The 26411-nt window shown below is 47.1% G+C and overlaps 1 protein-coding gene across 2 annotated transcripts in view; it reads left to right on the forward strand.

The window, feature by feature from the left end:
* PPIP5K2 (diphosphoinositol pentakisphosphate kinase 2) overlaps positions 1–26411 on the forward strand; it is a 1583220-nt gene that overhangs the window by 478686 nt on the left and 1078123 nt on the right. For both annotated transcript variants that reach the window (XM_085632565.1, XM_085632566.1), the window contains exon 11: positions 5255–5341. In XM_085632565.1, coding sequence (XP_085488691.1) covers positions 5255–5341 — 87 coding nt within the window. The remainder of the gene's footprint in view (positions 1–5254; positions 5342–26411) is intronic.

Genomic DNA, 26411 nt, shown 5'->3' on the forward strand with positions numbered 1-26411 from the left:
TCAGAAACAGTAACTTTTTAAACTTTCTTAACACAACATCTAAACCAGTGGTTCTTAAGCTTTTGACTTCTGAAGATCCCTACTAAATCACTGTAAAAAGCCAATGACTTGCCAAGCCTTTTTCTCCACACATCATTCTGAAATCCTTCATATTCATGTTTCACGCATCTTTGCTTTTAACTTCTGTACCCTCTTTCCACTATCTCCTTCTGCACGTATTTCCAGGCATCTCACTCATTTCACCACCCACACACTCACAAACTAATAGAACGCACCCAATCAACAGTAAATACTTGTCTTGTCAATGTTTCAGTGGTTTTGTACCTCTTTCACACACTTTCACATATAATTACAATTGATGCGTGCCACCATTGCTGTGGACTCACAAAGATACCTACAAGCGACCCAGGTCGCAGCAGGCACAGTATAAAAAAAGAGTACAGGAAAGCAATGTGCTGAAAAATAAACTGTTAGGGAAGCAAATTAAGCAAAACATGAGAAATTTAAACGTGAACCTTTTCACTGACATGGATTACCTCATTTTGATTAAGAACTACTGATGACCTTGGCCTCAGTTTCCTTAGACAGCTTAAGATGGTGCTAGGCATTCTAGCCCATTAACCCCCTGAGAATATGTTGTGGACCCCTGGGGGTTTGCAGCCCACAGGTTAAAGAATCACTGATCTTAACAGCTTAGTCTCTAATCCTTTAACTAATAAAATAACCTAAAATGTGTAATACTGGTACAAAAGAGTCCGTCTTCAACTGACATTGGGTTCACCAGAAACATTTGTCGCATCACCACTCCTCAAATATGAAAATTACTCGCCTCTTGCCTGCTTCTAGTATGTCTTATTCCTCACCTTCCCTAGGGATATCCTTGGGCAGTCGTCCAAATATTGTTTCATCCATGAACTTGAGATTGTGTAAGAAATAATTGTTTTCTTTTCTGTCCCTTGTCAGATTCTTCCCAGTGACCCCACATATTTTTTTAATGCACTGACCATTATGGTGGTTATACATGGTTCTTTGGGTGAGTGTTGAAATGAGGCTGGCAGTGGCCTTTGTCAACCAATGATTCTGGACTTCGGTCTGAATGATCTTTGATGAATCTGGTGCAAGTTAATTGATCCTGGTTCCTTGTATAGGGTGTAGTGTGTGGGCAACTTTTGCAAGTAGCCAGGGCAGTTCAAGTGGGCTTGCGGATGGTGCAAAGAGTGTTGAATTTGAACCTCTGAGTACTTTTAGGAATGGTTTCTTCGGGTCAGGTTCCAAAGATTAAGGTATAGTTCAGCTAACAGATTGTGCTGTCTTTGCAGTTAGTCATAAAACTATCTTTGGAGTCCTACATAGACTAGATTTAAGTAGTTGAGCTGGCCTATTGATAGTGCTTGTGTACACTCAGTCTGGTGTCAGACTTACGGGAGAGAGAAGCTTTCCTGAGTAAGGACAGTTGAAGTTTATGCATCCTACTACAGAGTTGATTTGGCTTCAAATGAGTTATGTTTGAAGTATGGCAGCACGATTCTTAACTGAGATCTAGCCTGTGCTCTCAGCTAGGTTGTAGGAATGAAAGGAAGCAACTAAGAATCTGGTCCTCTCATTACAAAGATTTCTACTTTTGCTGTATTCAGGCAGTTTTCTTGAATCAATTGGAGTATTTTGCCTAAACCTCCCAGGTTTATCAGTGGGTGCAATATGAATTTGGATACTATCAACATACATTTTGAAGTGGAGGTGGTAATGATAAAGAATGTTCCCCATTAGGTGCAGATGAATGAATATGCACTAGTTGCCCAAAAGTAAAATTGCACTTTACACTGATATAAAATTCTATTGAACTATTGGTGTGAGAGCCAGAGCTTGCAAGTCTTAGGCGACACCATGGTGTAAATGTCTGCCTGCTTTAGGCATAATTAAACACAAATGTACTTGCTCTTTATAGAACATATGAGGGAATTGGTCCAAAGTTTGCCTGTAACACTTATCTTCTCTAAAATTATGCTTGTCACGCGCTAACTCTGCCTAACAAACTAATAGTAGGATTGTCTTGCAAATTCAATGTAGGTTGTGTAGTAGGTTCAGCATAAACCTGTAGGTATATGAAAAACGCATCCAGTATTAATATGGGGTACAGAGGCAAATGACATATATTCGTTTGACAGAACACAGAGCCCTTGAACTAGCTATTTTAACTTGGTGTAACAATTTGTTGTTTTAGGCTTCACTAGTAGGTCTTGGGTTGCACGAACATAATGGCTCTTAGCTGTGACTTCTGGATTTGTTAAGGATACCTTTGGTGCTGTATGTATTCAAAGTAATTTATTAGAAAAGTACTTTTTTTAAACTTGTATTTTTATTTTTTTAATCCTAGAAGTAGTCCATTTAAAAGAATTATGTGTGTTAGAATAATTACATCTATGGATTTGTTATCTGTTATGGTGGTCCCCTCGAGCTTAATTTAGGATCCCTGGAGGCTTATGCTGTGCATATTCTTATTAAATGTATTGCTTAATCACAGGATATCAAATCAGACCAAATGGGTGTCAAATGTGCACATGACTGTAATCTTATGATGATTCTACTTTTTTTATGTATCGAATGCATTGATTTATTGCACTCGCACTTTTATGGTCCTTTGACCGAAATAAAGTACTTTTTGAGTTTGAATGAATGAAATACATTTATAAAGCGTGAAGCTGCTGCTCCAAAAATGAGCTACTCGGTGCTAGGTGATGGTAGGACACACATAAAAGGAGTAGACAGAAGAGGGACCAGCCAGCATTGCATCTCTCTAAAAAGATGGGTCTTCAGAAGGCTCTTGAATGAATTCTCTGTTGTGGTGCATCTACTATGATCAGGTAAAAGATTCCAGGGCTTCAGAGCCAAAAAAGAGAAGGAGCGTCCACCTGCTCTGGTCTTTTTAATCTTGGGAATGCAAAGCAGGTTGTGGTTGGCTGAGTGTAAGGCTCTGCAAGGAAGGTGTCTGTTGATCTTGTCACAGATATACTTTAGACCTTTCAATTGAGTGGCCCTAAACGTTATTGTCAGGGCTTGGAACATTATTCTTTGCTTGCTGGGAAGATGTGATCAATGCATGAACAATTATCTTTCTGTTGTGTTCTGGCAGGAATTTGATAGTCTTTCTTAAAGTTTTCAGTAGGGAGAAACAGACTCCTGGTATACATTTGCGAAAGGCTTAAATGAGAGAGCATTGTCTAGCTTGACTCCCAAATTTTTCGCAGAGGTAGATGGTCTTGGAGGGGAGTCCCCTATTGGAAGGCTACAAAAGGGTCAGATCAGGTATGGAGGAGGAGCCAAATATCAGGATTTTGGATTTTTGAGAGTTTAAGCAAAGACAACTTTTATGTATTCAATCTGCCACTGCAAATAGGCAACCCTGACAGTTGGCTGAGACCGAGGTGTCAAGGTGTTTAAAGGCAAATATCAACTGGGTGTCATTGGCATAGGACACCACATTAAAACCCCAGGCTTGAACAATAGCAGCAAGGGGAGCCAAGTAGGTATTAAAAAGGAACGGGCTTAACGCGGGTCCCTGTAGTACACCACAGATGACCCCATGTAATCCTGATGTAATTGGGAGAGGTAGACTGCTTGCTTGCGGTAGGAGAGAAAGGGTTTAAGCCTTTTCCAAACATTGACAACATTCCAGCTTTTCCCAATTCATGCAGGAAAATGTCATGTGGCACTGTGTCGAAAGCCGCTGATAAATCTAACAGAATTACAATGGAATTTGTGCCCAAGTCGAGACTGGTTTTGATAAATTCAGTCACTTCAAGGGGTGTTGTTTCTATGCTAAATCAGGATCTGAACCCAGATTACAAGAGATGTACCACATTGTTTGGCTCAATAAAATTTGTGATGTAGTGATTAACTGCAGATTCCAACATATTCCATAAGACAGAAGAAGTGAGATTGGTCTGTAGCTGACTGGGCATGAGGAGTCCAGATTAGGTTTTTATTTTAAGAGTAGAAGGACAAATTCCTCCTTCCAGCATATTGAACTTGAAAAACAAGGGGGACCGTTTCGAATATTTTGGATCACTGCAAATCACTCTTTAAGTCCATGATTCCTCAGTGCTCCTGTGCACTTACTGGGATTGGTTAGAGCGAAGTGAACAAATCCATTTTAGGGCCACCTTAGATAGGCCTGTCCTTTCATACAGGCGTTTCAATAGAATATCATGCTCCACAGTCTCCTAGGCTGCAAAAAGATTATGGAGTATCAAAATGGCTTGCTTACCCTAGTCAAGGTAGATGAGGCGGTTTTCTCTGATGTTAGAAAATATAGTCTGTGTTCCTTGTGTGGGTCTGAAAAAAGACAAAGACTCGAGGCCATATAGCAGCTGATTTTACTTAATGTATTTTATTTTATTTTTTAAACATATTTTAGTACGTTTTCATGGTACATATTGGGCTGTGGCCCGCTGCATACATTATATAGACATAGTTGGTTGAAAGTACCAATAAGTGCATGAAACCATAAAGCCTGCAGAACCCGCAGGTATGACAACAAAACATGGCACAGGTAGTCCCAGACCCCACGGGACTCAGTAAAGATAAATATGTGTATGCTTTGACGATAGAGTTTGATTTCCTCGGCTGCGCAGTGGTCCAGTATATATAGAAGAGCAGTCTTTTGAAGGGTCTGTGGGTGGTAAAGGAGGTAGGCCTATGCCCCAGTAAGTCGCCCACCGGGACCTTATTTTCCTATGCTTCTGGGGATAGCCCCAGGCCTGGAAAACCGCAATCTCTGCTCCCATGCATCTGCCTAGGGCCTTCTTCCACCCGCCTATTGTTGGGGGGGGCGGGGATATTCCTTTCCATAATTGGGCAATGTCACGTTTGGCGAGGGTGAGGGCCAAAAAGAGCAGATGTTGCTTAGAACGATTTCCGCCAATCCCATCCGTACTGTGGAGCAGGAACAACCGAGGGTCAAATGGGAGATCCCACGATAAAACCCGGCACAGCAGGACGCAATCTTACGCCAGAATGGCTGTAATCAGCCATTACTTCATCTATTTTATTTATTTTTAACCTCTTTATCCAGGTGAGAAATTGGTCTCTTATTTGTGGGTCTTGGAGAATTGAGTAGGGTTTCGGGGATTATATGCTGCAACAGGAATGCATTATATTTTCACATATATAACGTGAATCAGAAAGCGTTTTAGTGAGAAAATATGCATACCGATTATATTTAATATTGATACTTGTTTTATTTACTTTACTGCAGGATGGAACTCCGATGTGTTATAGCTGTTATACGTCATGGAGATCGAACACCAAAGCAAAAAATGAAAATGGAAGTTCGTCACCAAAGGTAGCTAATAATTTCTGTTTATCAGTCTTTGTAAGATTGTGTGGTTGCAGGTCCATGACCTAGAGTTATGCCTGCTTATTTGCAGTGATTGCAGAGTTGATAGATTCTATTTATGGTCTCTGTTCATTCCCTTCTCCATGGCTATCTCTACTGTTGGGGCTTAGTGGCGTGCCTTTATATGTTCTCAGGCACCAGCCCTCCTTTTCCTAAGTGATACTGAAGTGAGTTGGCGTAAATCGGAAACTCCCTCTAACCCCTACATTGATTGGGTTGATTCCCTTTGCCCATGGACTGTGTATAGCCTAGTGATCTGAAGAAATGGGCAAACAAACCAATATCTCGCCAGTCTTTATTATGGGCGTAGTTCACATGAGTCGATTAGTATTGTTTATAACTCAGATCCAGGCATAGACCCTTGCATGGTTTTTATAGTACATAGGGTTCCCTATTTTGTCTGAGAACCAAAAACGATGACAACCAAATATTTGTATCATTTTAAATTTACAACTAAGAAGACACTGGTACATATTCAAAACATATCATCGCAGTCAATTGTTAATTGAACTAGGAAGTATGTACCTAGAATTGTATTCAGAAAATTTTGAATGTCTACACCGAATTCTGTCAGTTTTTTAGAAATGTATTCTATCACATTTCCCCCAGAGCTCTCTATAGAGCAGCCATCATGAGCACACACCCTTGATTGAGTCATCAAGTATCCACGTTCAGGGTGTGTTGCTGACAGGCCTAAGATCCACTTGTCATTGTACTCCCCTAGTAACCACAATCAGTTTTTTTTCTACACTGTTGTCCTTCTAGAGAGACAACAAAACCCAAGACCCAGATCCCATAAGAGATGGGGTTATTTGTTATAATGTCAAGGACAAGCATGAGGTAAACGAGTAATGGGAGAGAAAGCTGGGGTGTGGATGGTTAATGCATTGTGATGTAGAGTTCTTTAAAGAGATGAGTCTTTAACTCTTACCTAAATTGTATGAGTGTTTGGTCAGTCCTGATGTACAGGGGATGTTCCAGGCCCTAGGTGCATTGAAGGAAAGTAACAGCTATCTTGTTCATTATTTTTTACACTTCTTAGTCTGTAGTATGATGGTGTCCTAGCTGCGAGTGTGCCGAGAACCACCAAACATGGTAAGCTGGTCTACAAGATAAGCAGGGGTGGAGGTCATGATGGCTTTATAAATGATGCCACTGGTTTTAAAGATTATATGTGCTGGGCGTGGCCAAGATGGCCGCGTAGGCTTGTAGCTCTGCCGATATCTCCAGAAATCCTGTATGTTCCCGTGACATACATGCACATCCTCTTGAAACCACATTGGATATTTATTGGATGCGACACCAGGTGACCTATGGCCGGCAACAGGCCCACTGACACTGGGTGTTGGCCCACTGCCTAGTGAGGCGTGAAGAGAAGCTTGCACCCAATGCTGAGGAGAGGCAGACAGTGATCACCTGCGGTGAGTCGGGAGAGTGACCGGATTGAACCAGCCTGTGCGGCGACTGTGCGAAGGAGCAGGCACGGCGTGTAGCGACCTTAGGATCCGAACTGTGGACTAGAGGTGCAATTGAGAAACCCCCCTGCTGGAGATCCGTGGCTTAGGAGGGGCGGAAGGGGCCTGCTGGCAGTGCCGATGGACTGAGAAGAGGAGATGCAGCATCGGCGGGGAGGTAAGGGTGGCCTGCTGTCTCCCCGGAGGACCCGCAGCGACAGGGGCCGTGGGTGAGCCGGGGGAACTGGCATAGAATGCTGGGGCGGGCCGGCTGCCTCGCGCTGCGGCCGAGGGTGAGAATTTGGTGACTGGGGGAGCAGGTAACTCTGCCAATCACCGGATGCCGGCACCATAAGTCGGCTGCACCAGCCCTGGTGGGAGTGTGGGTGCCCTGCCTCTCCTGGCCCCTGCTATTATACGGTGCATCGGAGGAAACTTGGGCATACACACGAGCTCATTGAGTGGAAGACCGGCGGCAACCCAGAAATAAATTCCAGGCCAGGCTGGTAGAGGTTGCTGCCCTCAGCCGCATCCAAGATTAACTGCATTACTCCGGTGGAATACGCTGGCGCAACATAGACTCATTAGGAAAATTCATTGGAAATAGCTGGCACTGCCAACGACGCGCAGCCTGTAGCCACCACAGACCAGAGGCGTAGCACAGGAATACAGGGTGCGTACACTCCCTCCCCCACCGTGCCTGAGGCTAAAAGGATCACACCGGCTTTGTGTGAACCCGCTGAGACAACTTACCTGAAGAAGCCGGCACGCACATAGTCAAAGGTGCCGCAACCATCACTAACAAGCGCTGCAGTACATTAGGTGCACAGTGCGCCTGGCTAGACCACTCCCCTTCCTCCTCCTTTCCCCCCCCTTCCACCCTCCCCACATCACTGCCTACCGCCCATAGTGTGCATGGGATCTAGACTATGGTGCGAGGGGACCCTAAACAACGCCGCCTTACCTTTGACAAGAATAAGACCACTAGCACCACACAGGTGTCCCCAATGGCAGAGGGGAGAGGAGATCCGGACGCCACTGTAACGCGGAAGACAGCAATTGATGTGCTCATGACTGAACTACGATCTGGCTTCCGAGCCATGGAGGGACGCTTTGACGGGCTGGACAGAAGGCTGGACGCAATGGGCGAGCAGATAGACCGGCATGAGGCCCGACTAGATACAGCGGAGGGCAGGATCTTAGAATTGGAGGATGGGGTGTCGCAAGTCGCCAAGAAACTAGACCGCCTAGAGAAAGTCATGAAAACCATGGCCTAAAGAATGAAGATTTAGAGACAAGGGGCAGGAGAAATAATATCTGTATTATCGGACTTGCAGAAACCACAAATACTGGCTGAATGGACCTATTTGTGGAGAGCCTGCTGGTGGACCTATTTGGAAGAGACTCCTTCACATCCACTTTTGTGGTGGAGAGAGCTCACCACTCACTAGGGGTGAGACCTAACCCTGGATGCCCGCCGCGGCTTCTTATTGCCCGCTTACTGAACTTAAGAGACCGGGACACGGTCCTACGCCTAGCACGCAAAAAGGGGCCGCTACACTGGTAAGGCTCCACCTTGACCATAATTTTCCGACTTCACAGCAATGGTACAAGAAGCAAGACAGAAATTTTCGGGAGTCAAAGCTACTCTCCGGAACCTGGGGCTATGATACAGAATGCGTGTCTCTGTATTGATGTGAACAGCAAATCACGTATCTTTGAAAACCTCTCTGCGGTGCAAGAATTCTGCCAAAAATACTCCATGGAACGTCCCTCGAAGGACAAAAATCCAAATGGAAGCATGCTGCCGTATAATCAAGCCGAAGCTGATCAGGACCTCTGACAAGCATCATGAGTTCATGAATAACATATGATCGCAAGCATACTATGCAACGCCCGGTGCACCAAAGGGGGACACAGTCCACAGGGAGATGCTGTTCACAATGGGCAATGCCGCAGAAACAGAGGCACTACGACGCCACTCTGTAGGTTATCATCCTTCACCCCCCTATGCGAGTACGCACCAAGAACGTTCAACTGAAGTTGGTAGAATAAATACTTAGAATGTTACAACTGTTGGTTCTTTGGAAGGGATATCCTTGGGCACAAGAATCTGGGGATGGGAGGGGGGGATGAGGGATTGGGATGTTATCACTCGTTTGGACTGTTTGCAAATAGAACACAGCTATTAGGGCACTGTCCTAGGCAGCTAACATATCTTCCTACTAAGTTCAACATGACCAGACGAGTCCCACTAACTTGAACCCGTTCGCAGACATAACACTAGCCATTTGGAACATTAGGGTATTAAATAACCAACACAAGGGCAAGCAGGTCCTGCGCTATTTGCAGCGCCACCAGGTAGATATAGCCTTTGTACAAGAAACACATTTGCTACCCAGAACATCCCACACTTTTGCCACAACATGGGGCCAACACCGGTTCTTCTCCGACTACAGCTTATATGCCAGGGGAGTTTCTATACTGATACACAAGTGCATACCTTTTCGCCTGCTGGACCTACATTCCGACACAGACGGAAGATTTCTAATAGTAACAGGGCACCTACTTCGGCACGCATAACATTAGTGAACGTGTACTCCACCCAACACAGATAGCTCCGAATTTTACGCAAACCTCCAAATCATAATAGAAACATTGGAAAGGGCGACCTTAATATACTACTCCAACCAGACTTAAACAGCACTGTCCACACCCCATCGACTAAACCTCGCTTTAGAAGAGCTCTGCAGGAATTATGTGACACGCTTGCATTAACAGATGCCTGGCGCCAGCGCAACCCCTAACAAACTGTATACACACACCATTCCGCATACCACGATACATGGACTAGACTAGACTATTAGTTATTAACACCTAACATCCTCTCATGGGTTACTGTCATCTAACACCTCCCACGTACATTATCAGACCATTCCTCTGTAATACTTAAACTGCAAATCTCTAGAGTGGAAGGGATTTAGAGGCCATGGCGATTCCCAAATATGGCTATACATGAAGTGTTCCGATCTGAACTGCAGTCCACCATAAAGGAGTATTTTGAAATCAACAAAGGCTCAGTGGACTTCTGGTCAACACTGTGGGAAGCCTTTAAGGGGTATGCCAGAGGAGTATGCATATCCAAACATGCGGGTATATTATGATTGCTGCGCAGCTCGCTTGCCCGCATAGAAGATTAATTAGCGGCATTAGAGGTCCAGGAACTAGGTGGCCTGGAGACGAACTATCTCCAAAAACATGGCACGTTGTTGAACGTATTACGTGAGGCTGCTGAGAGGGAAGCACATTACCTTGGGAAATTCCAGGAAATATGGAGAGGGGGAATTACCCGGTAGAACACTGCCCCACCTATTGCGGCCCCCTAGGGGGCAATCAAATATACCCATCATTAAGTGCCAAGAAGGTACACTCGTCACTGTAACTACAGATATCTAGTCCACCAGAATAGCGTACTACACTGATTTATACACCACTATGATAACCCAGGATGTTTAACATCGCACGCAGGGCCTGGAGGAAAATGCAATGGTGTGGCTACCTAAGGCGCACCAACAATTTCTAGCCGAGCCCTTTACGGTGGAAGAAATACAACAAGCCATTGACTCCATAGCCCTAAAGTGCCTGGACTAGTTGACTACACTGGTACTTTATACAAAACGTATAAAAAGGAACTAGCGCCCCGCTTACTGGAGGAATACAGTGAAGCAAGGGAAACAGGCGTACTTCCGCCTACCTTTCATGAAGCGGTGATTATCTTTTTCCTTTAACCTGGGAAAGACCCAACGCTATGTGGGTCATATCGGCCTTTGTCTCTACTAAATTTTGATAATAAAATACTAGCAAAAATGCTGGCCACTAGCCTATCGTTACTTGTGGAACAATTAATCTCCCCTGCACAGAAAGACAAGGATGTCCCTTGTCACCATTGTTATTCATCATAGCACTAGACCCACAAATGCGACACCTACAAACAAAGCATATGCACAGAGGACTGCAGTTCACACCCGGGCCACTATTAGTTATGGCATATGCGGATGACATTATTCTTTATATAAGACACCCTAGCGACAATCCTCCTATAACATGCTATGGGACCCTATCAGGACTGCATATTAACTGGAGCAAATCTGAACTATTCCCTCTGACGGCCGCAACTAAACCCGTGGAGAACAAATTGTGTGGACTGACTGCTCCATGAAATACTTGAGAATACACGTACAAGCGGACAAAGAACAAATATTAAGACTTAACTATGGCCCAGCAATGGACAAACTAACAGACCGAGTGGAGCGCGGGATCAAACCCCCTCTCTCAGTGGCGGGCCACATCATTATTATCAAAATGGTTGTCTTGCCACAGTTTATATACCTCTGCCAGAACATCCCTATACAGCTAAGGAATGCATTCTTTAATACACTCCGCTCCATTCTCAAGAAACTGGTGTGGGGGGGTAAACAATCGCGCATAGGCTGGGCCACGCTGACTCTCCAATATGAGAGACGCAAATTTTGAGTCCCTAATCTACACATATACTACTTGGTGGCGCAGTGCAGTTTCGCAGGGCACTGGTATCATCCATATGCATGCCTACCATATGCCAAATCTGAGTCACACCTGGCTTCCCTATTAAGGCTGGCCTCCATACCACCATCGGGTCTGCCACGCGACCCGCAAGACATGCAAACTATATCCACCACCAGCTGGGCATGGATGAGATTACTGCGCAAGGTGGGCATATAAAGGCTGTACTCCCCAGTAATCCCACTTAAAGACAGCCCCTGGATACCCATTACCCAGGAAACGCTAGTCCAACGTACCCTCACAAGATACTCCCTAGACACATTCGGAGGCATATTTTCCAAGCGGCACATTTTTTCGTGTACCCAAGACACATGTTTCCAGAACGCCTCCCTAATAGATCACTTTGTTTTGAGACGACTACAAGGCGCGACAAAGGCCCAGATGCCAACCTATCCACTAGAACCAGAAAAGTTCCCACCACTTACAATGCTTATAACCTACACAAACGGTCACCATGTCTAAGCTCGACATTATTTAATATATATGTATCTGCTCTGGCGCCCCTTATTCGATCATTTGATTTTAGTTTGACCACATATGCGAATGACACGCAAATTGTGGTGTCTCTTCTTCCATCTGAGGCAAAAGGCATGGCCCGCCGTTTTAAAGAATGTATGAACGCAGTAGGGGCTTGGATGGGCCCAAAACTGCCTTAAATTAAATTCCAGCAAGACGGAGGTGCTATGCTTTGGCAATGACCCTCATTTCTGGACTCCAGATTGGTGACCAGACACCCTGGGTACCCTCCCGGTCCCAAACAAGAAGGTCAAAAACCTAGGTATATGGGTGGACCAGATGCTCAATTTTAACTATCAGATAAACGCATTGTCCTCGGCCAAGTCCTTTGTGCTCAGGTCCTGTAAGAAAATTATGCCATACTTACCCATGGAATGTCGAAAAACAGTTTTCACTGCCCTTACCATGGCAAGGTTAGACTACTGCAATAGTCTTTATTTTAACACTCAGGAAGGTTTATTGCAGAGGTTGCAGCTCCTGCAAAATGCCGCTACCAGACTAGTGTTGGGCATCCCAAAATACGCCCCAATAGCGAAAGAACTACAGAAGTTGCACTCGCTCCCGGTTAGGAAGCGTGCCCGTTTTAAGGCTTTGTGTCATGTTCATAAGGCACTTTACGGAGAAGGACCAGCATATTTAAAAGAGCGATTGTACTGGTATACTTCAAATAGACCACTATGTTCATCTGATGCCAAATTGGTTTATGTGCCGTTCGCAAAAAAAGCTACATGGGGTGGCAGGAGCTTTGTAGTCAATGCAGCCAGAGCTTGGAATCCGCTTCCTCTGTTCTTAAGAGGTATGTCGAACCTTTTGGCTTTTCAAAAAGCCTTAAAGACTTGGCTGTTTGCAGACTAACTGGACCTGGGTCTGTATCCCTCCGGAAGTTTCACATAGCGCCAGGTCACCTATGGGTAACCGTGCGCTCAATAAATGCTATAACATGACATAACCATCTCATATCCAAACTGCATCACGCTAGCTTAAAGCTAATCCCTGCCCCCGACTCTAAAATACACGCTGAAAGGGAACGGGACCTAGTACACACTATAACTGACCGGACGTGGTACAGCTGCAGCGCACAACCGAAGCGGGTCTCCCCAAATCATTGGCACAAACTAGTTTATTTTAAATTCATATGGCGAGCATATGTTACACCAGCCAGGTTTAACTGGATAGACCTCCATGGGCCTGGAAATTGTTCCAAATGCCAGACGCCCATGGCAGACTTTGCCCACATGACTTGGACATGCCACAAAGTGGCTGCATTCTTGCAAGACATATTCACAGCTGTATCACACATGGTGCAACTACACATCGACCCTTCCCCCACTATCGGCGTTACTGGGATATGTCAAAGAGGTGCTCTTGCTAGTGAAAAGGAAGATCGCTATACAGTGGGGCAGCAAACATTCCTGACTAACAAACAAGGATCAAAAATGTTCTTATGATGAAGCACACGTAAGATTAATAATTACAATATCCTAATGATAACAAAATAAGAGAACAATTAGTGTGGGCTTCTCTTCTTCTTTATTTTCAAGTTGGATCTTCAAATTTCTTAATTTGCAAACATTCCTCCACTCCCCAACGCGTTTCGTCGATAAGGGATTAACCCATACGACTTCCTCAGGGCTGGAAGTGATCAATAATATGATTGGAGTACAAACACTACTTATTCATTTTTTAAATGAGCCCACAATTCCTCCATGTGCAAAAGGAAATAAACATGCTGTGTAATATCACACCTGCTGTATCCCGTGTTTAGCATGTTACTCAATACTCATTGTCAACATTTCCACAGAAATAAGTCACAACCACATAGCCAACATAAAAAGTGTGTGCCTTGAATAAATCTTGCAATAACACCATCCCATCCGTGAGGCGCATGCTCTAATAGAAATCCTGAATGAAAGTTCTGTACCTTAATTCTTGTGTCTATCACCTAAAATGATAAAGCCATGTAGAACCGCATTATTAACTGCGGAGCACATGAGGCAAAGGCTTTTGCACATGGAGGAATTGTGGGCTCATTTAAAAAATGAATAAGTAGTGTTTGTACTCCAATCATATTATTTATCACTTCCAGCCATGATGAAGTTGTATGGGTTAATCCCTTATCGACGAAACGCGTTGGGGAGTGGAGGAATGTTTGCAAATTAAGAAATTTGAAGATCCGACTTGAAAATAAAGAAGAAGTGAAGCCCACACTAATTGTTCTCTTATTTTGTAATCATTAGGATATTGTAATTATTAATCTTACGTGTGCTTCATCATAAGAAAATACATGATTAATCATTGATTGTTTTTTTGGGGTATGGGGTGTTTAACCTCAAGTTGAATGCACCGTAGTGAAAATTGTTGGGCGCGTTGTTATTGATTGTGTACTTTTGCAGGTAGCGCATGTTTTTCCCTTGACACCCACTGCTATAAACAAGGATCAAAAGCCTGATCCACTGCGACACAACTAGTGAGATATACACAAACCTATCGCCGCCTGCGTCCAGACCACGAAACATATGGTAGCCGCTAAGATCCTACCTACTGACTATAAATAACGCAGATGATGAACGGCCAGAATTTGACGAGTAATATTAAACATAGCTTTAAGAGGACTTTTTGGTGGCCAACCGGTTGCACCGCCCTGAAATATCTGGATATACCCCCCATACGGATGATGATTCGCAAGCAACCCTGCTGTGATGTCTGAAGCTACATGAATATGCTTTGGGATAGATATGAACTTGGTTAAAAATAAAGGCCTGGGACATGGACCGTCTACTAACTGTATACTGTTATACAGCTACATGTTTATTTCTGAATACTGAAAAAAACTGTTCAGGCCCTGGATTAGACATGCTGCAGCATGCGGAAACCATGGAGCAGTGCGTTACCACCATCCCTATGCCAGAGTACAAGGGTTTGAACAGCGGTTCTGAAATCACTTTCTGGAAGAATCAGTTTAAAAATCTTTAGAAGAGAGAGTTGATAATAGGCCATCTTTGTTTTTTTTTTTGCCATTGTGTATCTTGAAAGTGAGGTTTGCGTCTAGGGTGAATCCAAGTGACTTGGCAATCGGTGAAAGTTGGACTTCAAAGCCATCACTGTTCATGCCATCTAGTCAGGTTTGTACTGTTTCTTGTTTGTTGTTCTTGGCAAATCACAGTAATTTTATCTTGGTTGGCTTAACCTTCAGATAGGTGCTGTACATCCAAGTCTGGATGATGTGCAAGTAGAATCTGATAGGGACTTCTAGCCGCCGATTCCTTACTTCAGAATATTCTTCAGGTGTCAGACTGGATCTCGAAAATCTTGAGCAGTAACTCTGTGCGCCAGTAGGTGGCGCTGATCGGATCTGCTTCGGCCGCACCACATGTGACGTGCAGTCTTCTAAAAATGATAAAAATTATACCAGACCTGCAGATCTTGTGACCGCAATAATCTGGGAGAGACTATCAGCCCAAGAGACATATGGACCATTGAGGGATTGCACAGAAAGGGGTGGTGTAAATGATGAAGCAGTTTGCTGTAATTGATGTGCTGTCATATATTCAGTTTTTTTGCCCTGAAGAATGGATTGATGGCATTGCACTTTTCTGTGGAGTGAGGGATAGGTGGGTAACGCAGGGTGTTGATACAGTGCTTGATTCTCTTGAGCGGGGTTCTGCGTCGGTTGGTGGCTTCATTAATGCTGTTGGTATAGTACTTTGGTTTGGCTGATGTGAGGAGCTTGTTTGCATGTTGCAAAGAGGTTCTTCAGTATCCGGATGTCTGGGAAATTGAAGTCACCCCAGAGGATGGTGCGAGTATGTCGGATGGACGGGATGGCGGGGACATTTTAGAATGCATCAATCTGAAAGCAACACGTTAGTTAGATTCCTTACCTTCGAATATCCCCAGGCGTCAGGTTGGATCCGGAAAGATTTTTCGTCAGCAGTACCCTTGCGCGTCGGTAGGCGTCGTCTGCGACTCCGCGTCCGTCGTTGGCGTCGTGATCACCGGGATGACGTCGTCTGAGTACTTAGACGCCGCCCTCGCGCGCTGATGTCAGTTCTTCTTTTTTCAGCGCCAGTAAGCACAGATCCGGGAAGGGCGTACCCTTAGTCATTTTTAGACAAACTTTTTGGACATTTTTGTCTCTTTTTCGAGTCGACTTCGACTCCTGGTGCCGGTAGGGATGCCCGGGTTAAAGCCGTGGGACGTCTGTCACCAACTGATGTCGGTTACCGACTGCCGGGATCCGGCAGTCGGCTCCGAGCCGCTCGAGGTGCCGGTCGAGAAGGAGGTCGAGGGACTGGTCGCGGAGCCGTCGTCATCACCGCTCGTCGGGATCTAAGTCCTCGCATTCAGGTAAGTCGAGGCATGGTAAAAAGAAGTTGAAGAAGCGACATCGCTCTTCTGACTCCCCTCGCCGGTCGCGTGACTCGGCCGTGGGTCCGCGTGGCTCCGCCGTACCCGCAGGAGTCTCATCTGGCCCCATACCCTCCGGTCCCTGGGCCTCATGTGACTCCGGGCGAGATTCGAGACTTCCCCGTGGCCATGAGGAGTCTCTTTACGCCTTTGAGGTCTGCCGGCGCGCCTCCGGGCCCCGCAGGTCCGACTGGGGGTCCTAGCGTGCCGGCGGCTTCGGCCCCAGCGCCGTTGTCTACTTAGGTCCTGAAGCAGCAGGTCCCCGTGGGATCCAGGCCTGGATCCCGGTTGATGCCAGTTGACCTCACGACTCCTCTGCTGGCGCCGACCCCCATGGTGCCGCTCCCGGCGCCGTCCTCGGACGACACCGTCCCTAGTTTCAGCCCCGGTCCGGGTCAGGTGTCGGAGCAGCGTCGGAGCAGCGCCGTCTCCGGCGTCGATGGGTGAGCATTTGATCTATGACCCGGCTCCGTCCTTTCTGCCTGATTACCAGGAGACGGATGAAGGGGAGGACTGGGAGGGGTCTGAGGACCCTCTGGCACAGCAGTGCCAGCTAAGTCCGGACTGGGCAGATGAGCTGGGGGATGCTAGTGGTCTAGACACTTCGCCTGACACTGGTTTCATCTCTCCTCCTTCCGTGGCTACGGAGGAGGGTGCGACTTATGCTGTGGTGCTGCGCAGGGCGGCCCAGGCCTTACACCTGGAGCTCTCTGCAGCGGCCGTGGGGACTAACCTCACTGAGGTGCTTCAACCGCCAGTAAGCTCTTCGGAGCCTCTACTGCAGTTTAATGAGGCTCTCACTGACGTTGTGATGGGTACTTGGTCCAAGTCCTCCACAGTCTCTCCTGTGGATCGGTGGCGGACGTGCTGCCCTAGTTTCCAGAGGAGGCCAGGACACGACTCGCCTAGGCTCTTGCTGAAGGGCGTGATGCAGCACGGTACTCCATCCGATATGGACTTGACACCACGGACTCGCTGGGTAGAGCGATTGAAACGACTGTGGCGATTCGTCGTCACGCCTGGCTGAGGTCCACAAACTTTTCAGGGGATGTCCAGAGCACCCTCATGGACATGCCCTTTGATGGCTGTCGCCTTTTTGGCGACAAAGCGGACAGCGCGCTGGAGCGCTTTAGGGACTCCAGGGCTACGGCCAAGTCCTTGGGCCTCTCGGCCCAGCGCCTGCAAACTTCTGCTTTTCGTCCCTTTCGTGGCCAAGAAAGAGGCGCGCCCCCGCACGTTCGTCCAGCCGCAGAACCAGCCTCAACGCGGACGTGGATTCCGCCGTGGCGGAGCAGGGGGATAGAGAGTCTGTCAGTCCACATCTACCCCCGCTGCATCTGCCTCAAAGCCTTCCTAGGCCCACCTTTCAGGCCCATTCCACGCCAGTGGGAGGCAGAGTTCGCCATCACCTGCTCCACTGGCGTACCATCACTTCGGATAGGTGGGTACTGCAAATCGTCTGAAGGGGCTACTCCCTCCCCTTCGAGGCGACCCCTCCAGCCATGCCACCGCAGTACCACCGCATGTCGGGGGATCACTTGCAACTTCTGCAGGAGGAAGTTACGGCCCTCTTGGCCAAGGGGGTCATCGAGCGCTTTCCTGGCCCAGAAGTAGGACGGGGTTGTTACTCCCACTACTTTCTGGTTCCCAAGAAGGGCAAAGTGGGCCTACGCCCTATCTTGGTTCTCAGGAGCGTCAATGCCTTCCTCCGGAAGGAGAAGTTCAAGATGCTGACTTTAGCTCAGGTTCTGGCTGCCATAGACACTGGAGACTGGATGGTAGCGCTGGACTTGCAGGACTCTTATTTCCACATCCCCGTCCTGACGGCCCACCGGCGTTACCTGCGGTTCATAGTAGGCCACGAGCACTTTCAGTTTACCGTGCTCCCCTTCGGCCTCACCAGTGCCCCTCGGGTGTTCACGAAAGTGATGGTGGTGGTCACAGCTCACCTGCGCAGATTAGGGGTTCCAGTCTTCCCCTATCTCGACAACTGGTTGTTGAAGGCGTGCTCGCCCCAGGCAGTCATCTCACACCTCCAGACTATGGCCGACCTCCTGCATTTGCTGGGGTTCTCCATCACGTGCCGAAGTCTTATCTGAGTCCCTTCCAGCAGCTCCTCTTCACCCGAGGCGGTTCTGGACTCTGCGCAGTTTCGGGTCTATCCTCCCAAACAGCGGGTTCGGTATATTCAGGCCCGGATTCCGATCTTTCAGCCTTTATCCCGCGTTTTGGTCAGGATGGCTGCTGGGTCTGATGGCCTCCTGCATCCTTCTGGTACATCACGCCAGGTGGTGGATGCGGGCTCTGCAGTGGGACCTGAAGTTCCAGTGGCCGCAACATCAGGCAAACCTGTCCGACCACGTCCTGTTCTCGGAGGGCAGTGGTGGCTCACGGACCGCGATTGGGTCAGTGGCAGATCCCTCTCCCTACCCCAACCGGAGCACGTGGTAGTGACGGATGCGTCCCTCCTGGGATGGGGGGCCACATGGGAGAGGCGAAGATCAGAGGACTCTGGTCTCCGGCGGAGTCCCGGCTCCATATCAACCAATTGGAGCTACGGGCGATCCGGCTTGCACTGAAGGCATTCCTTCCCTCTGGCCGGGGAAGTGCAGTGCAGATGTTCACTGACAACACCACCACCATGTGGTATTGCAACAAACAGGGCGGGGTGGAGTCGTGGACCCTTTGTCAGAAGGCTCTGCGCCTCTGGACATGGCTGGAACATCAGGGCATCACCCTGACGGTTCAACACCTGGCGGGCTCTCTGAACTCCAGGGCTGACTAACTCAGCCGCCGGTGCATGATGGATCACGAATGGCGTCTGAACTCGGACGTGGCGCAAGGCCTCTTTCGGCAGTGGGGAGTGCCTTGGTTAGATCTATTCGCCACCGAAGAGAACGCGCAATGTCATCAGTTGCGCGTTGGAATTTCCAAGGCGGCACTCGCTCGGAGACGCTTTTCGTCGTGAGTGGAGTTGCGGTCTGTTATACGCCTTTCCGCCTATACCACTTCTGCCCAGAGTGCTGAAGAAGATCAGACGCGACCGGGCCCAAGTCATCCTTGTGGCTCTGGATTGGGCACAAAGATACTGGTATCCCGAGCTACTTAGTCTGTCAATCGATCCCCCGATTTGACTGCCTCTTCAGAAGGACATTCTGTCGCAGCAGCAGGGGACGGTCCTCCACCCGAACCTGTCCAGCCTCCACCTCTATGTGTGGAGATTGAGCGGCGGCAGTTGATGCCATTTGACTTGCCTCCTGAAGTCTGTGATGTCATTCTGGCAGCCAGGCGTCCCTCCACTAAAACGGTATACGCCTGCAGGTGGAACACATTTTTGGCATGCTGCACAGCAAAGGCTGTGGATCCCCTTTCCGCCCCTCTTTCTGAGGTTCTCCTCTTTGGTCTTTCAGTGGCCCAGCAGGGCTCTGCTCTGGGCACCATCAAGGGATATCTTTCAGCTGTTTCTGCCTTCTTAAGGCTTCCTGATCAGCCTTCTCTTTTCAAGTCCCCATAGATTCTTAAGAGGTATTACACACTTTTTTCCTCCTGTCCCCTTTGTGATGCCTCAGTGGGACTTGAATCTGGTGTTAACCTATCTGATGTGTGCTCCCTTTGAGCCACTTCATAACTGCCCTCTTCGTCTTCTGACTCTCAAGACTGCTTTCCTGGTTGCCATCACCTCTGCCAGAAGGGTGAGTGAGCTCCAGGCTCTTTCTTCTAAGCCTCCTTTCCTCTCTGTCCATCAGGACAAGGTTGTTCTGCGGACTCGCCCTTCTTTTCTTCCTAAGGTGGTTACTGCCTTTCACATCGGGCAGTCTGTTACCTTACCCACCTTCTTTCCGCATCCCTCGAAAGAGGAAGAGAGGCTCCACCGTCTGACCCAAAACGTGCGCTTTCCTTCTATCTGGACCGCACAAAACAGTTCCGGGTGGACGACCAACTCTTCGTTGGCTACGTGGGCGCTAAGAAGGGGCGGGCAGTGCACAAGCGGACCATCTCTCGGTGGGTCGTTTTGTGCATTAAGGTCTGTTATTCCTTGGCTAAGAAGGATCCTCCTGTGGGCCACAGCGGCTACTACTGCCTTGGGACGGGGAGTCCCTCTGCAGGACATTTGTCAGGCAGCAACGTGGGCCTCGCTGCACACGTTTGCCAAGGATTACTGCCTGGACAGCCAAGTCCGGAGAGACGGCTTCTTTGGTCGTTCCGTTCTCCAGGACTTCCTGGTGTGATCTTGGTTCACAGACCCACCACCAGGGTTGGTATTGCTGGGGTATCTATTCTAAGGTAAGGAATCTAACTAACGTGTTTCTTTCAGATGAAAAAGTTACTTTCCTTCTGTAACGATATATCCGTAAGAAACATTAGTTAGATTCCTTACCGCCCCACCCATCCTCCCCTTTCTGGGAACTGATATCTAGGGTTAAGGTCATCCCTTTCAGGGCCCTCGTTTCATGGCACCAGTGTCTGTTTCTTGCATGGCTCTGCGTTCCTGGCGCAGAAAGCTATGTACAAAACTGACGTCAGCGAAGGGCGGTGTCTAAGTACTCCGACGTCATCCCAGCGATCACGACGACGGACGCGGAGTCGCAGACGGCGTCTACCGACGCACAAGGGTACTGCTGTAACAAAAAATCTTTCCGGATCCTGCCTGACGCCTGGGGATATTCTAAGGTAAGGAATCTAACTAACTAATGTTTTCTACAGATATATCGTTACCGAAGGTAAGTCACTTGTTCATCAAGTCCTTGTTCTGCCTGGGATGTCTGTAGATGAAATGAAAGGTGTTCTGAGTTCCAGAAAGGGGGAAATGGCATGTCAGGAACTTCATGGAGTTGAGTGTTACTTGCTAGTGTAGGACGAAGGACCAGGAGGACTTATGAATGACTCCTCCCTTGTCATGTGCGATAGCCTGTGTTAAGAAGGACCTCAAGGATGTTTGATGATGTGGCGGTGAAGAAGGCTTCAAGCTTGTGATCGGGGATGAGGTCAGAAATGGCAGGTGCATGAAGAACTGCAGAGAAAGCTGTAACGAGAATGAGTTGGTATGTGTGTTCTGTAGTTTGAGCACATGTATACTTAGTACGATGTGTACGATGTTGGGTGTATGTGTTGTGTGACTGCTATGTCAGTGTCTGGGTCATTTCGATTTTGGCATAATTATGAGGAATGGCTTTATGGCATGCAGGGTAAGGCACATGATTGTCTTAACTTGTAGGTTTCAATGGAACCAGTTGTAGCCCAAGGCCCTTCCTGGCCATAATAGGCCCAAACCGGCGATACCCATGTCTGTTTCCAGCCTATGGTGTGGATGGTCTGCAATGGGATGTCATGAAATGTTACTTGTAGTATGGAGAAGGCAGGAAGTGATGTCACTCCCTGTTTATATAGAAGATTGGAAATACATTGCTGTCACTTCCTGTATAGAAAGAAGGATGATGAGAGAAGCAGAGTTGTCTTTTCCTGTGCAGATGGTTGATGGGAAATTAAGTTTCTTGCTTGGCTTCTTCTTTTCAAGACTGTTTTGGCAGGAAATCAAGGAGGTCACTTCTCGTGCAGAAGGATGATGGGCAATACAGGGACAGATGTAAAAAATGTCCTTATGCAAAAACTGGTTGCATATTGCACAATGACTTTTTATGAATTAAAAGGAATTGTAATTGTTAGAAATCTGACCAACTTCATCATTACTCGTGAGTTAGGTTTGCGTCTCATTGTGATTGTGTGGCATCACTGGGATGGTGGCACCCTTGGGTTAGCAGACCATCATATTGGTTTTAACCTTTAAATAAAATTTATTTTTAAATGCAGCACAGTCCGCATCAGTCCCATTAGTGTCCTTGGGATCATCCAGCTCCTGGTCTAAGGCAGTGTCCTGCGCCACCTGATAGGTAACCAGTGGGGCACCAGTAGGCATCAAGCTTCTCCTTGCAGTAAGTTGCGTCCTTCAGCCAATGTTTAAGCAGGGCGCCTACCCTAGTGCATGGCAACCCTGTGCTTGGCCCACAATAAAAGGATAGCGATTTCAGATCCCCGCCAGGACATCTTTTACATATACCAGCAAGGTTACCAATGGCAAGTGTGGCAGGACATGGGCGGGGATTAGCGCTATAGTGTTGAATACCCCTGCCCAGAACTGGCCGTATAGGTGGCCGTATGCGTAGTGCATCGCAGGCAGCATGCATCATCAACCATTTCCATCTTATGCAGCTGAGTAGGCGTTTGAAAGACTCTATGTAAATATTCGAAATGTATCGACCTGGGTCTGTAGTTTGGGGAGAGGGCTCTGAATTGTTTAGAGAGCATAAAGTAGCGCCACTTCTCCTGCCTGAGCGAGGGATCTATGTTTGCAGCCAACGCAGACCAGGAATTCAGGACACAAATCGGGGCTTTGTCTTTCATTGTGGTATATAGTCTTGTGATGAGTTTATGTGACGATGGATTTATGATCAAGTCTTCTAAAGCATGAAGCGTCGGGGCATCAGGGAAGGCGGTATGTAGCACTTGGAGGGTGGCACACAGCTAAGCAAGCGCTTCAAGGGGTGTATGAGCAGTGTCTTCAAGTATGCGTGTGGAGTTAGGAAACGGTCCTCTGGGTAAAGGTCCCCAAAGGTGTGGATTTGTAATCGCTGTTAACATCTGCATGCTTCAGCATCATTAAGGGCAGGGAACATAGGATGCCCTGCCAACAAAGGATGCCCTGCCACTCCGATATTGGGGACGTACATACAGTCACGTCTCACGCTCAAGCTTCATCCTGTCCTTTGCCCAAGTCATACAAACCACAGTGTCAACTTCTGCTTGAGGTAGTCTGGGAGGAGATCTAGGGCAGCACTCGGAAGCAGGGAGCTGTGTGATCGTGTTCAGGTGCCGTGTGAGGCTAAAACAAGGTGGTATGCAACCAGAAGTGGTAAAACTGCTCGAAAGGAAGTGTCAAGATTTCCCAGGCCCCCCAGGGCTGTTTGCCAGCCCATGCCAGAGTGATTACGTTGGACCAAAGGCATTTTCTAAAGTTGGCTTTGAGTGGAAGTGGGAGGTTGAGGAGTAAATACCAACATTTTGAGAGTACAATCATATTTTCGACTGCGGTCCTCCATGCGATGGACAACAGCTGCCTCATCCATGCCACCATGGCCACCTCATGAGTGTACCATAATTAGACCTCCAGACCTCATTGAGATTCTTTCTAATCCAAATACCTAAGCATCTGACTGGGGCCATTGTCCATTGCAAAGGGTATTCTGGTGCAACGGGTTGCGTTTTGTAGGTGAGTGGTAAGAGGATGAATTTAGACCAGTTGATGGTTATCCATGCATAGCCATCAAAGCGTATAATTTCCGGGATGAGCGGGGCCAGATTGATGTTTGAGTTCCTGACATACAAAGTGACCTCATCTCCGTACATCAAGACCAACATTTTTGGTGGGGTGGAGGCAAGCATATGGTGGGAATGGTGTTGCAGCAATCTGGCAGCCAGGGGCGCCATCGCAATAGCAAATGGTATGGGTGATAATAGGCAGCCCTTTCCGGTGCCCCTGGAAGTGGGGAATGTCGGTGTGATCGTGCGATTTATGTGCAAGCGGGCCTTGGGTAAGGCATAGAACAATTTAATCAACTGTAGGAAGTGATCTCTGATCCCTATGAGAGACAGGAGTTGGAAGAGATATGCCCATACGTAGGAGTCCAATGCCTTAGTGGCATCAAGCATAACCACCACTACTCGGAGTCGGAGTTGGCTGTATGAAGGAGAGCAAAAAAAGTATAAAGATTGTGTCGCCGAGCAGCTGGGTATGAAACACGACTGGTCTGGGAGGACAATATCTGGGAGCAGGGGGAGAATGCAGGAGGCAATCAGTTTTGCAAGGTTTTTTTTGTCTACGATTATCATGGACCATGGCCTGTAAAATTCACTGTGGTGTGGCCGCTTGTCAGGTTTCAGTATGGTGACAATTACCGCCTCTCAGAGGGAAGGCGGCAATGCTCCACGAAGCAGCAACTCCTCGTACATTACCAGGGGATGGGGGCAAGGAGTGGGGCATATTCTTTATAGAAGGCCACAGTTAGTCCATCTAAGCCCGGTGCGTTTTCCCGGGCATGACCTGAATGATGTACTCAGTTGTGAATGGGGGGGGGCGTCCAAGAATTGGCGGGGTGTGTTGTCCAGCCAGAGCAATTGGATTGTGCCAAAAACATGAAGTTGGGCAGAAGGGTCATGTAGTAACGATGAGGTGTATAAATCAGAGTTATATGTGGCCATAGTGCTTTAAATGGCATCCTGGCATGTGTGGGTCACCTGCTGGTAATTAACGAGTTCCATAATGTGGTCTCTTGCCAATGACTCCCACAGGAGTCTAGCAAGAGTTTTACCTTCCCTGTCTCCCTCCCTGTCATGCCAGACAACCCCTCCTTACCTAGGTATTGCGTTTCCCTAAGCCCTGTTTCCTCATACTCCACCAGCTTATGCTTGAGGGAGGCCAATATGGTCTAGCTTCCTTGGAAAACCTTTTGACATTTTTCCTAATATTTCATTGACTAGAGGTAAAAGAAAAATGCCACCATATTATGATATCTTATCGCAGATGGGAGATTGTTGAACCACTATACATTCGTAATGGAACAGTGTGTGCCTAATGTATTCTTCCTGTTACACGCAGGCATTGCGAGATATGCGAGAATTACATGGGCCTCAGACGGAGAGGGATCACCAAAGCACAAGTTAGTGTACATGCAGTACTTGATGGGTAATGGGGCGCATTTAACCAAATGGTTATATCGACGGATGAGAGCGCATGCAATGGCACCATTACGGACGCTCCGAGAGAGATGGAATGTGGATATGGGCCGCGAAATAACGGATAAAGAATGGGAACGGATACTAGAATACCCAAAGACGGTGTCACGAAACCCTAAGTTCAAGTTTATACAGTTGATGATAGTACATCGTGCATATCTGACCCCACATAGACTTAGCTTGATGTTTCCGGAGGCTGTGGTGTATGCCAGAGATCCGTTCCTCAGACACTAATTTAATGCACATGCTATGGAACTGGTCAAAGGTGCAAGAAATACTGAATGAGGTAGCGCCGAGTGGAGGTGGAAATTCAATAGAACAGTGTATATTGAGAATTAATATACGAGGGAAGAAAGGGCGCCCTACAAACAAGTTTATAAATTTGGCACTGATAATAGCAAAACGTGCAATCACCATGAGATGGAAAGCTACAAGACCACCACTATTATTGGATTGGTATAATGAGGTGATTAGGTGGGGCAAGGCAGAAGGTGCGGAGATACAGAGGGAGGAATATAGGGGCCTGCGAAAGAACCCTATATCACTGGAGTGGAATATGATACTGGAAGAATTTATTGCAATTGATATACATGCACTACAGAACGAGTAAGACGGAAGATTAGCTGTTGACAGTTTGCTGCTGAGGGGGAGGGATACGGAGGTAATTGAACTACATTAAACTAGAAATACTTCCTGTTGTATGGGTAACAATGGACATCTATAACTCGCCATGCAGACTGATGATTGTAACTAGTGATATTCTTACAGACCTGTGCCTGGAAGGGAGGGTGGGAGGCTGAAATGTTTGGGGAGGAGGGTGGGATAGTTTGTTTTTTTTTGAATTGACAGAATAATGGAATATCAAATGTTAAGCTATGAATAGGAATTACTGATACATTGAGATCAGTTATCAATACATGGTATACGGTGAATTGCAACACTGAACAAACAATGTCGAAGTTGATAGATACGTACTGAGAATGATGTTTAGTGATATGCGGATTAATAATATTGTGTATTCATGTGAAATAGAATATATTTGTACATATACAGAGATGACGTTCATTAAAAGTCAATAAAATATGTTTAAAAAAAATAATTATGATATCTTATATTTATTTACCTCTGAAGATCTCGGGAACAAATGCTTAAGAGTTTAGGTGTCAAATACCTTTACAGAAATATTCCTCAACAAACGGGTTACCAGATTGCCCTGCTCAGTGCTTTTTCCAGAGAACTAAGAGAGATCC

Source organism: Triturus cristatus, chromosome 2_1 (genome assembly GCF_964204655.1).
Source record: "Triturus cristatus chromosome 2_1, aTriCri1.1, whole genome shotgun sequence".
NCBI lineage: Eukaryota > Metazoa > Chordata > Amphibia > Caudata > Salamandridae > Triturus > Triturus cristatus.